This window comes from Crocodylus siamensis, chromosome 5, assembly GCF_052110815.1.
Source record: "Crocodylus siamensis isolate JL-2025a chromosome 5, ASM5211081v1, whole genome shotgun sequence".
Classification (NCBI taxonomy): domain Eukaryota; kingdom Metazoa; phylum Chordata; order Crocodylia; family Crocodylidae; genus Crocodylus; species Crocodylus siamensis.
The window spans coordinates 969,758-982,132 of NC_143399.1; the positions used below are offsets into that span (position 1 = coordinate 969,758).

General features: G+C 56.6%; 1 protein-coding gene across 1 annotated transcript in view; it reads left to right on the plus strand.

Annotated features, from left to right (window-relative positions):
- Positions 1–9,174, plus strand: part of KDM4A (lysine demethylase 4A) — a 34,608-nt gene extending 25,434 nt beyond the window's left edge. Inside the window, exons 20-21 of the mRNA XM_090047778.1 lie at positions 4,382–4,474; positions 5,645–9,174. Of these exons, the coding sequence (XP_089903904.1) occupies positions 4,382–4,474; positions 5,645–5,785 (234 nt within the window). The 3' untranslated portion in view covers positions 5,786–9,174. The remainder of the gene's footprint in view (positions 1–4,381; positions 4,475–5,644) is intronic.
- Positions 9,175–12,375: the final 3,201 nt, after the last annotated feature.

Here is a 12,375-nt window from a genome sequence, read left to right on the forward strand (position 1 = left end):
TTCCAGGCTAAAGGGTCCCATGGCTCTCAGCCTGTCATCGTAAGATCTGTTTTCCTGACCTCTAATCATGCACGTGGCTCTCCTCTGGACTCTCTCAAGCTTCTCCACATCCTTTTTGAATTGTGGAGCCCAAAACTGGACGCAGTACTCCAGCTGCGACCTCACCAAGGCCGAGTACAAAGGGAGAATGACGTCCCGGGATTTGCTCAAGAAGCATCTATGGATGCACGCCAGCATTTTGGTCGCTTTACTAGCCGCAGCATCGCATTGCAGGCTCATGTTCATCTTGTGGTCAATGATGACCCCCAAGTCTCTTTCTTCTGTAGTGCTATCCAACGTAGCACTGCCGAGTCTATAAGGATGCTGCAGGTTTTTCCTCCCAAGGTGGAGAACCCTGCACTTCTCAGTGTTAAACACCATGAGGTTCTCGTCCGCCCATTTGCTGAGCCTGTCCAGGTCAGCCTGGATCACCCGCCTATCTTCTGGCATGGATGCTTTGCCCCAAAGTTTGGTGTGATCGGTGAACTTGGCCAGTCCACTCCTGACTCCAATGTCCACATCATTAATGAAGATGTTGAACAGTATGGGTCCCAGGACAGAGCCTTGAGGGACCCCACTGGTCACAGGGCACCACGATGAGTGACTGCCATCAATCACAACCCTCTGGGTCCGACCACGGAGCCAATTTCCCAGCCAGCGGATCGTGGTGGAGCCAAGGCCACAACTGGCCAGTTTGGCCAAGAGGTGATCATGGGATACCAGATCAAAAGCTTTTTTGAAGTCAAGATATATGACATCAATCTCTTCTCCCTCGTCCAGGTGATAGGTCACCTGGTCATAGAAGGAAATGAGATTGGTCAAACAAGACCTACCCGCAACAAACCCGTGCTGGCTGTCCCTTAGGATGTTAGCCTGGGCCAGTCCCTCAAGGATGGCCTCCTTAATAAACTTTTGTAAGATCTTCCCCAGGATAGAAGTCAGGCTAATGAGCCTGTAGTTAGCCGGATCCACTCTCCTCCCTTTCTTGAAGATCGGCACCACATTGGCCGTCTTCGGGCACTACACCAGAGCACCAGGAGCTCTCGAAGACCCGTGCCAGGGGCTGGGCTATGAAGCTCGCCAGCTCCTTGAGTACCCTGGGGTGCAGGTTGTCAGGGCTGGCTGACTTGAAGGTATCCAGCTTCTCAAGGTGTTCCTTCACGAGGTCAGCATTTATGGAGGGTAGGGGATCCCCATCACCCGGATCTCCCTGTCCTATAGCAGGCATGGGCATCCCGTGTGACTGATGAAAGACTGACGCAAAGTACCTGTTTAATAGGTTGGCTTTTTCCTGGGCGTCAGTTGTCAGTTGCCCCATCTGGTTTAGCAGGGGTCCAACATTGCCCTTGCTTTTCCTCCGGCTCCCCACATATCTGAAAAAGGACTTTTTGTTGTCCTTGATGCCTGAAGCTAGTTGGAGTTCAGTTGCAGCCTTGGCTTTCCTGGTTTGCTCCCTGCAGGACCGGACCGGTGCAGAATAATCCTCCTTGGAGCTGAATCCCGTCCTCCATCCTTTGTAGGCTTTCCTTTTTAGCCGCAGGAGGTCCGCTAGGTTCCTGGAGAGCCAGGGCGGCTGCTGTGCCTTCTTGCTGCCTTTCCTCCGTGTTGGAACAGATTTAGCTTGTGCATTGAGGATCGTTTCCTTGAGAAGCAACCACTCTTCTCGAACTCCCCTCTCCCTGGGGTCACGGTCCCTGAGGGCCTGACCGACTAGCCTCTTGAGCTTGTCAAAGTCGGCTTGTCTGAAGTCAAGGACTTCTGTGTTGCTGACTGACTTGCCAGCTTTACGGCGGATGGTGAAGGTGATCAGCTCGTGGTCGCTGTCACCCGGCTTCCCATCGATCACTAGGTCGCCGATTAGGTCGTCCCCCGTAGCCAGTACCAGGTCGAGCAGCGCTTTGCCTCTCGTTGGCCCATAGACTTCTTGAGTCGGGTAGAGGTCATCCACGCACGAGAGAAAGCTTTGCGACCGCTCGGATTTTGCTGAGTGATCTTCCCACGAGATGTCCGGGTAAGTGAAGTCACCCATGACCACCAAGGTCCTGGAGCAAGCGGCCTCAGTCAGTTCCCGGGCAAACTCCTGGTCAAGCTCGGGACTTTGAGTGAGAGGTCTGTAGTAGACTCCCACCGTTGTGTCCCCTGTGCCGAATTCCCCACGAATTTTTACCCAGAGGGTCTCTAGCTGTCCATGCCGGTCGCCAACATCAGCTTGCAGGGACATGTAGCTTTCCTTCACATAGAGAGCTACACCCCCGCCCCTTTTTTCAACACGATCCCTCCTGTACAGGGTATAGCCCTCTATTCCCGTGGTCCAGTCATGGGTGGAGTCCCACCAGGTCTCCGTTATCCCAATGACGTCATATTTCTTTGCACTGAGCAGGAGGACGAGCTCGTCCTGCTTGTTGCCCAGGCTCCTGGCATTAGTGTACAGGCAGGCAAGTGTGCCCTTGGGGGCTCTTGCCTTGCCCACAGATTGTGCCAGGGCTGGGGCAGGGGTGGGCTCCCTTAAGTGCCTTGGTCTGCTGGCTTTGCAAGGGCCGTTCAGCGGGCCAGCCGTGGCAGTAGTCCCCCCATTCCCCCAGCGGGCTTAGTTTAAAGCCCGGTGGAGCAGGTCAGCCAGCCTGGCTGAGAAGAGCCTCCTCCCCAGGGGAGAGAAGTGGAGGCCATCTCTTCCCAGCAGCTCGCTGCCTCTCTCTCCAAAGAGCGGGCTGTGGTCATGGAGGCCAAAGCCTTTCCAATGACACCAGCGCCGCAGTCTTTGGTTGACTGCGTGGATCCTCCTCTCCCTCCTCAGCCCATAGCCCGAGACTGGGAGGATCGACGAAAACACCACCTGAGCTCCCAGACCCCTAAGCCCCGCTCCCACCCCCCTGTAGCGCCTCATGACCTGGCTGGGGGTGCTCCGAGCCGTGTCATTGGTGCCCACATGAATCAGGAGCATGGGGTAGTGGTCTGTGGGCCGGAGGAGCTGCGGGATCCTCTCTGCAATGTCTCGGATGCGGGCCCCCGGGAAGCAGCAGACTTCCTGGGCTAAGGGGTCGGGGCAGCAGATTGCCCCTCAGTGCCCCGCAGGATGGAGTCTCCCAGAACAAACACCCTTCACTTTGTCTTGGGGAGAGCGGGGCCAGTAGCTGCGGTCGAGCCTGGGCTGCCTGCGGGAGCCGGCGACTGCATGGGCTCTGCTGGGGCTGCAAGAGGTGCGAACCTGTTGCTAAGCTCCGGTGAGGGAGGGGCCTTGGTGCGGCGGGCCTTGGGGCCCTTGACCACCTTGGTCCATGCCCCTGACGGGGCAGAGCAGGAGGTCCCAGAGTCCTCCTTAATCGTGGAGGGAAACGGTGCTCTCCCCTGCGGCTCCCGGGGGATTCAAGAGAGAGCTGTGGGGAGAAGAGACCTGTATTTTCTGGGGCATAAGAATGAAGCCCTTCTGCCTGAGTGAAGCACAAATGCTCCATGAGTTGGTGCAGTGGACCCTGCCTGATTTGCTGTTGGCTCGTCAGAGAATGGATTTTTTTATAACCAGGCAGAAATGGTGAGATTCTTCATCCCCAGCCCTCTGCTGGGTGAATACGAAGCTATAGGCTAGCCCAATTAGAGATGCAATGTGACAGTGCTGCATGCAGCCAGCTAAGCCCTTCTTTCAGCACCCTCAGCAGCAAGCCCTCCCATGTAGCTGTTTCCAGATGCTACAATATATAGGGCTGTGTGTGTCAGCATGGCCAGGTACAACCATCCAGACTTGGATGCACAAGTGAGCGGGCTTATGTTTTTTTGAGGTGCTGAGCACCAGTAGTGCTGAGCAAAATCTACAGCAGCATGGATGCTCTCAGCTCTGTAAACCAGGCTGTTATTATCCAGCTGCCTACTTGCAGGCACTTCTCTTTTGAAAAGAGGCCCTGAGGTTGAAGCTTCAGGGGCTGAAACGGATCACTTCAAAACTTGTCTTTATAATTGTATGTCCTGCCCCTGCCCTCTGCTTCCACTCGATTCTAGAGGTAACACGGGAAGCGCTGAAATACCCAGTCCAGCCAGCAAAGACACAGGAAGGAGTTGGGTTTGAGACTGTTCCTGCCATTGCCAGTTAGTCCCAGGCATGTGGTGGGTGATGCCCTTTCCTGCTTCTTGAGAGCTAGTGATACTGTTTGGTGAAAGTCTGTTCCCAGTAGAAGCTAGCTGGTTTGCTCTCATATGCACAACCGCCAGTGCATGTAAATGAAAAGCCTGCAGGCTGGAGGGCTGTTTAGTAAACTCTTTGTTTGGAGGAGGAAGTGAAACACAGGGCAGCATGGGAGCCATAGGGTCTGTCTCATGACTCCAAGCAAGATTGTGTCTGTTTGTGCCTTAGGTGGAATTTGAAGATGGATCCCAGCTGATGGTGAAGAGGGATGACGTGTACACTCTTGATGAGGAACTTCCCAAGAGAGTCAAATCCAGGCTGGTGAGTAGCTAGCAGGAGAATGCGCACATGCTAAACAGATCTGTTCTGTAGCAGCAGGGCTCATGTGGCTTCTGGAAATAGCCAGCCCTTGATGGCGCAAACCTACTTAAGTGTACTGCAAGGTGGGCTTGCACCAGGAAGCATCTAGCATCTTCCACCTGCCTTCTTGAAAGCATGACGCTTGGTGTCTTGCTCTCTCCCTGTAGCTATGCTATCCTAGCACGCCTGCAGATGTGCCTACAGTCTTTCCTTCGTTGCTGCTGTTGGGGCCAGGACATCCTTGTGTTCTCCTTGCATTCCTCCTGCCACCAGTGTTCACTGTGTGGCTCTTCAAATCTCTCCTCTGAAATCATGATATGCCAGCTTGCTTCCCCGTGTCCTTGCCCCTTGTCACTTCAGAAGGACACCTGCAGGTCTGGACAGTGTGGCTGTTTGCCACGCAGCACGAGTGCTGTTGATGTTGGCATCAGACTCTGGGTGCATGTCTCTCCCTCCAAGTTCCAGGGCAGTACCTGTTAGTAAGGGTGTTCACGGTAAGGGTGACCAGAGCCTGGAATAGGCTTTCCAGAGAGGTGGTGCTCTCACCTTCCCTGGAAATCTTCAAGAGGAGACTGGATAGACACCTGGCTGGGGTCTTATGAGCCCTGCCACCCCAGTGCTCTTTCCTGCCCATGGCAGGGTGTCGGACTAGATGATCTGTCTAGGTCCCTTCCGACTCACTGATTCTATGATTCTAAGCAGGCAGGTGTTGGGTGCTGTGGGGGCATTAGTACAGCACTGTTCCAGCTCCATGGGTGCTAAGGACTACCTGTCTGAGTCCACAAGTACTCCATTCCCACAGGAAGTTCCTGTGAGTCATTGAACTGACCCCCTGCAGGACAGCCGCTCAGCCCTCTCCATAGTAGTCACCAAGCTAAGTTTGAAGCCACTGTAACTTTGTTAGGCCTCTCGGTGATCTGCTCGCCTGTTAACGTGGCTGTAGGTTTTGGATGCTTCTCTCCCCATGTTGTAGCAGTCTTGTTTGCACGCCAGTGTGCTGTCCCTCGCTCTGGAGGGGAGGTGCAGACACACCCACTCTGTTCCACGCTGCGGCAGAGCTTGCAGGCAGGTACAGCAGAGAGTTAATCTGAGCACTTCCATGAGTGACTAATCCCTGCTTCTCCCTTGCAGTCAGTAGCTTCCGACATGCGCTTCATGGAGATCTTCGCAGAGAAGGAGGTCAAGCAAGAGAGGAAGAGACAGAGAGTGATCAACTCACGGTATCGGGAGGATTACATTGAGCCTGCCCTCTACCGGGCCATCATGGAGTAAGCAGTGCCTGGGACAGGAAAAGGAGAGGCTCACCTCCCCATGGATTTGAACACTCCAGGACAATTGAGGCCAAACTCGGACACTTCACAGCCAGGGTTTTTAAAAGGTAGAGTACTCTGCAGTAGCCAGATGGAGGATCCAGTTCACGTTGCCTCTGCTAAGGCCTGTGGGCTCCTGGTCTGCAGTCAGGTCCCACTGAGCACGTATCCTACAAGCCAGCTGGGGAGTGCTGCCTCCACAGCGCATCTCCTCAAGCAGTTTCTCATGTTTCTTCTTGCCTGAGACAAACCCGACAGGTATCAGACTCTTCTGGGAGATGGTCAGGAATTCTGGCAGCTGCAGGATGATAACAAATGTACAGTTTTTGTTGAACAATGTTACTGATTCCGGGAGCCTCCACGTGGCCATGCCTGCCCTGCACAGGCAGTATTACTGGTGCTTCAGACTGAACCTCTTTTTATATTTATATCCATGTTTCCGTCTAGGGCAGCTCCAGTCTCTCATTTTATCTGCTCCTCTCTGAGGGCGGACCCTCAGGCTGTGCAAAGCCAAGCAGATGGGAGGCGTTTTTGTGGACAGGTGGAACGTGAGGAGGAATTCCAGCTGGGCATGCTCTTGTTCGTACTCTCTCTCTAGTTTTTGTGTTGCTTTTGGTTTCCGCATCCCCTCCCGTGGCTAACCGTGATGACACGTGCCTCTATGCAGAGCCTTGATCTGCACAGCCCTCTGACGGGAATGTCTATTCAGCCCCCAGAAAAAGTCTGTGAGCTGGCAGCTCACCAAGGCAATAAAGACCAAAGGGATCCCAGGTCCCGGGCACTCCTCGTGGAGATCCAGGCACCACAGTATTGGAGTAAGACAGGGCTGCAGCGTCCGCACAGCCCAGCACTAGTTCTGTAGCAGTGCTGCTTTGCAGGGGCCGCAAGCCCTTGCCTGCGGTCACTTGATTTAGTCCGTTATGAGATGCACAGCGTGCATGGCACGCGGTGATCGGTGGTTGTGTTGGGCTGCTCTGAATCACATGTGTTGCCACGTTGGGCCATGCTTTGGTGACTGGTTGCAAACCCTGTGTAGAGTATTCCTGGGGCGCACGCCTGGAATGGTGTTGGAGACTGCTGAGTTCAGGAGCCAGACATTGTGTGTGCCCTGAGAACATGCTAGCGCATTTCTAGTAGCTAAAGCATTAAGAGGTCGAACAGACTTTCCTGTCCCATGAGAGGGACTTTAAGCAGGGGGACAGCTGAGTGCTGTCGGACAGAATGGGGCAGGTTTCCCTTTGCAGGAAAACAGGCATTCGTTTACCCCAGACACACTGCTCTTCAGTAACATGTGCCTGGTGTCCCTCAGCCTGGTGCGTGGGAGACCCCGATCCATAACCATTTCTTTGTTACATGAGAACGCTAGAAACCAAATTACTCTGGAACATGGTGCATCAGCGTGTGATCAGCAATAAAGCATAGTGCTGTGCGGTGGTTTGACTCTGGATCTGAGAAGTTGTAAGCAAGAACCTGTTTGTGGAAACTGCATCTGTATTTATCGACCAAAAGTCTTTTAGGCCAGGTGCTGATGTGACCAGCTGCGGTGCACGTAGCTCCTGTGGATCTGTGGGCCTACCTGTGCCTTCCACAGGTGGGAGGAGCACTCCCTCTTAGTCAGTATTGAAAGCTTGAGTAGTAGATCCTCGGATGGGACTGGGGCTTCAGCTTGTACATTTTCCCAGTGACTGAAGTCCTAATCCATGTAGGATGTTAACGATCCCTTTTCTGCTGAGTGTAGGAATAGTTTACTGCGTACCGGTTTTTTAGGCAAAGTTAGATTCATAGTGTTGGCAAGTGTGCAGGTCTGGGAGGTGTCGCAGGACTGCAGTTTTGAGAGGAGATGGGGAGACGGGTGGCTCCTGGGTGCCATTCCTTCAGCTGGAGCAAATGGGGAACGCTGCCCTGCCTATCACTGAAGAGCGTGTTCTTTACATCTACCCCACACCCAAAATTAAGCATCTGGACTGGCTTCCTGGCCGGGCTGTCACTGTCTGCGTGGACAGTGTCCTGCAAGGTGGCAACACCACATGCCTGTTAAATGCGTCTCTGGAGACTGCTGTGCCGTGAAGTGACCAGAGCATGCGAGGTGGAGCTTCTGCTTTCAAGCTGCATCATGCTGCCACCTGCCTTTCCAGGATCTCACTCCCAGGTCAGCTCTGGGAAAGGGCCTTTGGTCCGACGTGTCTGGGAACAGGCTCTGCACTGCTGCCCATGCCAGGATGTGGCTGCCTTGTCTTGGAAGTCAATTGCCATCCTTGCTAGGGTCTCCTGCCTCCTGCAGTACCAGAAGGAGGGCTTCCCACTTCTCCTCTCGCCTGCGCTTGGCTGTGTGGCATAATAGCTGTGTGTAGTGTGACCCTCCCTTCCAGTCCGTTTGCGGTTTAAAATCCCCTGTGCAGAGACCGGCCTCCATTCCAGCCATAGCCACTGCAGAAACATCTGTGACCGATGGGGCCCTGACCACACGTGGACGCTTGGGAGCCTTTGTGACTTCTGACTTGGACTGAAGTGATGTGGGCACATGCCTTGAAGTATGCTTGAAACATGGCAGCTGCACAATGTTTCCTGGCGTTGGGGACGTTGCACCCCTTTCACTCCCACTTGATAATGCTGGCTCCTTCCCATGGTACTTTCTTAAGAACATTTCACCTCCCTCCTCTGCAGTCACTGCTGGCTCAGGCAGGTGCCGTTAGGGTGTTGCTCCATCAGGGATTTTTTAAATATATTAAATGGGAAGCTATTTTTTAAAAGCACTGGCAGCTTTTGTGTTCCTGCTAAACCACCCCAGCGGGAGGTGTGGTGGGAGCTCTTGCCCTACTGTTGCTTTACCTCCCCCTCTCCTTTCCTCAATTTCTGGCTTGGGCTGGTTCAAGTTGGATTCCTCGCAGGTTTTTTCGAATGCAGCTGTTGACACTTCCCCCAGGCGAGGCTGGCAGGTCAGCTTTTCCTTCTCCCAAGGCAAGTCTTCTGTTGCGCTGATGCTTGTTGTAGAGGCCTGAGACTTCCTGGAAAACTCCTGCCCCATTAGCAGACTCTTCTGGCAGGCAGGGACTGTGTTCTCCTAGCCCCCTCTCTTGGGATGGTGCAGGGCTCTGAACCAGAGTGAAATCAGTTCTGCATTTGTGCAGAGCCATGTCCAAGCTGGAGGGCAGGGTGCTTGTGCCTGTCCCCCCATGCTGAGGTGCCCAAATGTTCCCACCATCCCCAGGCCCTGCCTGGGCTCCTGTTCTCTGCGTTGGTCCTTGTGCTTGGGGGTTTTTTAATGCAAACAGAAGGTGGAAACAAGACTCTGGCAGCCTATGTATTGTTTTCAATTTGATCTAGTAATAAACATAATGAATTTCAGAACAACCTTCTGGCTGGTTTCAAATCCAGAGCTCTTGGGGGCTGTTGCTGTGCTTCTCATTACCGGCCTGGCCTCTCCTGTTTACCCTCCTCTATCCCTGCATGGTGCCTGCCCCCTGGCTAGGGTGCACTGTCAGGAACAATGGGTGATGCTTGCTCTCCGGGGATTTGTAATTAAAGATGTCAGAGGCACTTGAGTGCCATGCACTGCCTGGAGGGCAGCCTGTGGACAGGTGCTTTCTGCTTCCAGCTGCTCCAGCAGGTGAGCAGCTTGGGAGTAAGCTGCTCTCCCCTGAGGCTGCTTCCATCCTGGCCCAGCCCTTCCACGGCTCGGTGAAAGGGAAGTAATTACTCAGCCTGAGCAGTCCCACGCAGCAGAGCTGTGGGTGCTGAACCAAGCAGCCTTGGCAGCATCTCCTGTTACATGGTACGGGCAGGGACCTGCTGTGCTTGCTGCAGGGATGGAGCACAGGTCACCTCTGCACTGTTCTGTGCCAGTTCGGGCACTGCTGAGCCACATGGAGAACCTGCCAGTGCCCCCATCATCCCGACCCTTGCCAGGCTCATCCCTCTGCGAAGCCTCATTCAGGATAAGTGCTAAGTGGTCCTGAGCCAGGTGTAGGGGAGCCCTGTCCCCCAGGTAAGCAGCTGTGGGGACTCAGGAGCGGAGACCAAAGTGTCCCCGATGGATCTCTTGTGCCAGAGCAGCTGCTGCCTTGAGCTAGAGGGGGGGGGTTGTGGAGGGAGTTTGGATGCCTGGAGCAAGCAGGTTCCCAGAGCTGGCCCTTTAAGGGGCACGTGGCTATAGGTGTTCTCCGCCCTGGCACGGCTGGGAAATGCAGCTGCCAGGGAAGCTGGAGCATGGTGTGACCATGTTCTTGTTCCCGGCTCCTGCTCGATGTGCTGCTGGGGGCTGGGGAATGGAGCTAGCATGGCCTGTGGCTGCCACAGCCGTCAGGGTGGGCAAAGCTCTCCAACACCTGGCTTGCCATAGTGGTTGTTGAGAGAGGCTGAGCATGGCAATGCCCCGCCAAGGCTGGGCTCTGCCCTCACCCCCTCTGCTTCGCATCTCCTTTGCCCTGAGACCCTACCTTTGCCCACCCACCCTTTGCGAGGTCCCCTCCTCTGGACTCCTCATGAAGAGCAGCAGCCTGATGCCTGCAGGGCTTTAATACCTGGTTAGGGTTGGGCCTGGACTGGACCTGGCTGTCTCGCAAGGCACCACTTCGGTATGAAACTGTCTAGCCCTGGGTCTGGTTTAAAATGCCCCCAGGCCCTGCAGCAGGAAAGCAGGTCTGGCGCAGGCTGCCCTGGCCGTATCTAACTCTGGTTGGTGCATGTGGGCAGTATCTGCCTCATGGGCTTTGCATTTTGGGTCTCCTCAGGCCCGTGGGTCTTGCGCTCACTGCTTCCCTTCCGAACCACTGACTGGGACCAGCACGCACGAGCTATCTGCACTGCCCGAGGCAGTTGGCTGCCGTCCTGGTGCTGCCCAGGTGCTGATGGGAAGGAGGCCACGGGCACCCCTACCACAGGCGTCATTAGCTTCCCTGCAGCGCATCTCTGCTTAGCTTGGGGAAATCGGAGCCGCAGGCATCGCTGCGGCTGGAGACCAGAGCAGCCCCAAGGACACCAAGAAGGACCTTGCTCAGCACCTCTCTGCCCGCAGCAAAACCCAGTGAGCTGGCTTGGGCTGGAGCAGTGCATCTCGCACAGCGAGTGGTGCCACCCGGCATTGCTGGGCTGGGCAGAGGCAGGGCCAGTTGTTGCCTGCCCCGGCCCTGTGGGCACAAGCTGTTTGCCGCCATGAGAGCAGGTGGGGAAAGCCCCAGCCCTGGTTCGACTGCAGAGGAACCCTTCTGCAGCTGGAGGCAGCTCCTGTGGCAGGGGGAGGGGAGCAGAGGTAGTTTCTGCTCCTCTTCAATGCCTCCAACTGCATCTGGCAGGGCGAGGAGCAGCCGGTGCCCAGGGGAACCACGGCCAGGCAATGGCTCGCGGCCCCCTTCTCCGGCTGCGCACCAGCTCCTGCTCACCCCCGCCCTGGCGTGGCGGCCGGAGGTGCGGCCAAGGCCCCTGCGCAGGGAGAAGAAAGAGCGCATTCATGGGGTGCTGCACGGCTCTGGGCCAGTTGCTGGGCGGTGGCCAGGCACGTCCCGGCTTGCGTGGCCAGGGCGAACCCGAGCTGGGAGCATGTGGGGCAAAGCCCAATCGCTCTGACCCCAACAGCACCACGGTCCTGGGAGCTCCTCGCAGGCCCCTCGGTCTGCCCCCGCCGCCCCCTCTCTCGCAGTGCGGACTGCTTGTGACTTGGCTTCAGTCCCTTGCTCCCCTTCCTGCCAAGTCCTGGCCCTTGCTGTGGCTGCGCACCAGCTCCTGCCGCTGCACTGGGCACCTCCGCTTCTCGTCTCCTGCAGCTCTGTGCTCCTGCCCTGCGGAGCGGCTCCCATGTGGCAGGGACTTCCTGGGGACAATCGCACCTCATCGGGGGTGTTTCTGTGCCCCCTCCAAAGCTGGGAGGTCTCTGGACTGTGCCTGGAGCAGCCCCTGCCCAGCCGGGGGGTCTGGGCCGTGCCTCTGTCCGCACTGGGTGGAGGGCAGAGCTGGGTTGTGTGGGGCAGGGGCACCTGCTGCTCCGTCCCTTCCCAGCCCTGTAGCAGGGGCAGGAGGGCAGACACCAAAGCCCCGGCAGCAGTGGCCTCGCAGCCCGTTTCCCCGTGTCGTGTTCCTGGGCTGGGGGGCAGCTGCCAGGGTGGAGGAGGTGCTTCCCCCCCTCCCAATCTGTGCTGGTCTCGATGCCCCCGGGCGGTGCTGGGGGTGGCTGTGGTGTCAGGTGGGGGTGAAGGGGCTTGGTGCAAGTGCACGGGAAGCTCCTGGTTGGGCAGGAGGGGCTGAGCCCCCTGCCCCACGCTCGCCTGCTGTGACCAAGGCCCTTGCTAAGGCAGGGCCCTGGGGTCCATCCTCCCCCCTGCTTGATGCCCCAGCAGGGAGGGACGGGCGCCCTGCCCCTAGCACCCGGGTTCACCCTCGCTGGCCTCCTGCTCCAGGTCCCAGGCCTTGCCCTTCTCCCTGCCGGCTACGGAGAGCAGGAGGCCCAGCTGCCCGGCGGTGGTGCGTGTCCGTGCCTCCCTTCCCCTCTCGGGCACGAGGCCGACTCGTGCTCCCTGCAGGCCAGGCCGCGCACAGTAGTGCTCTGTTCCTGCTGGGGAA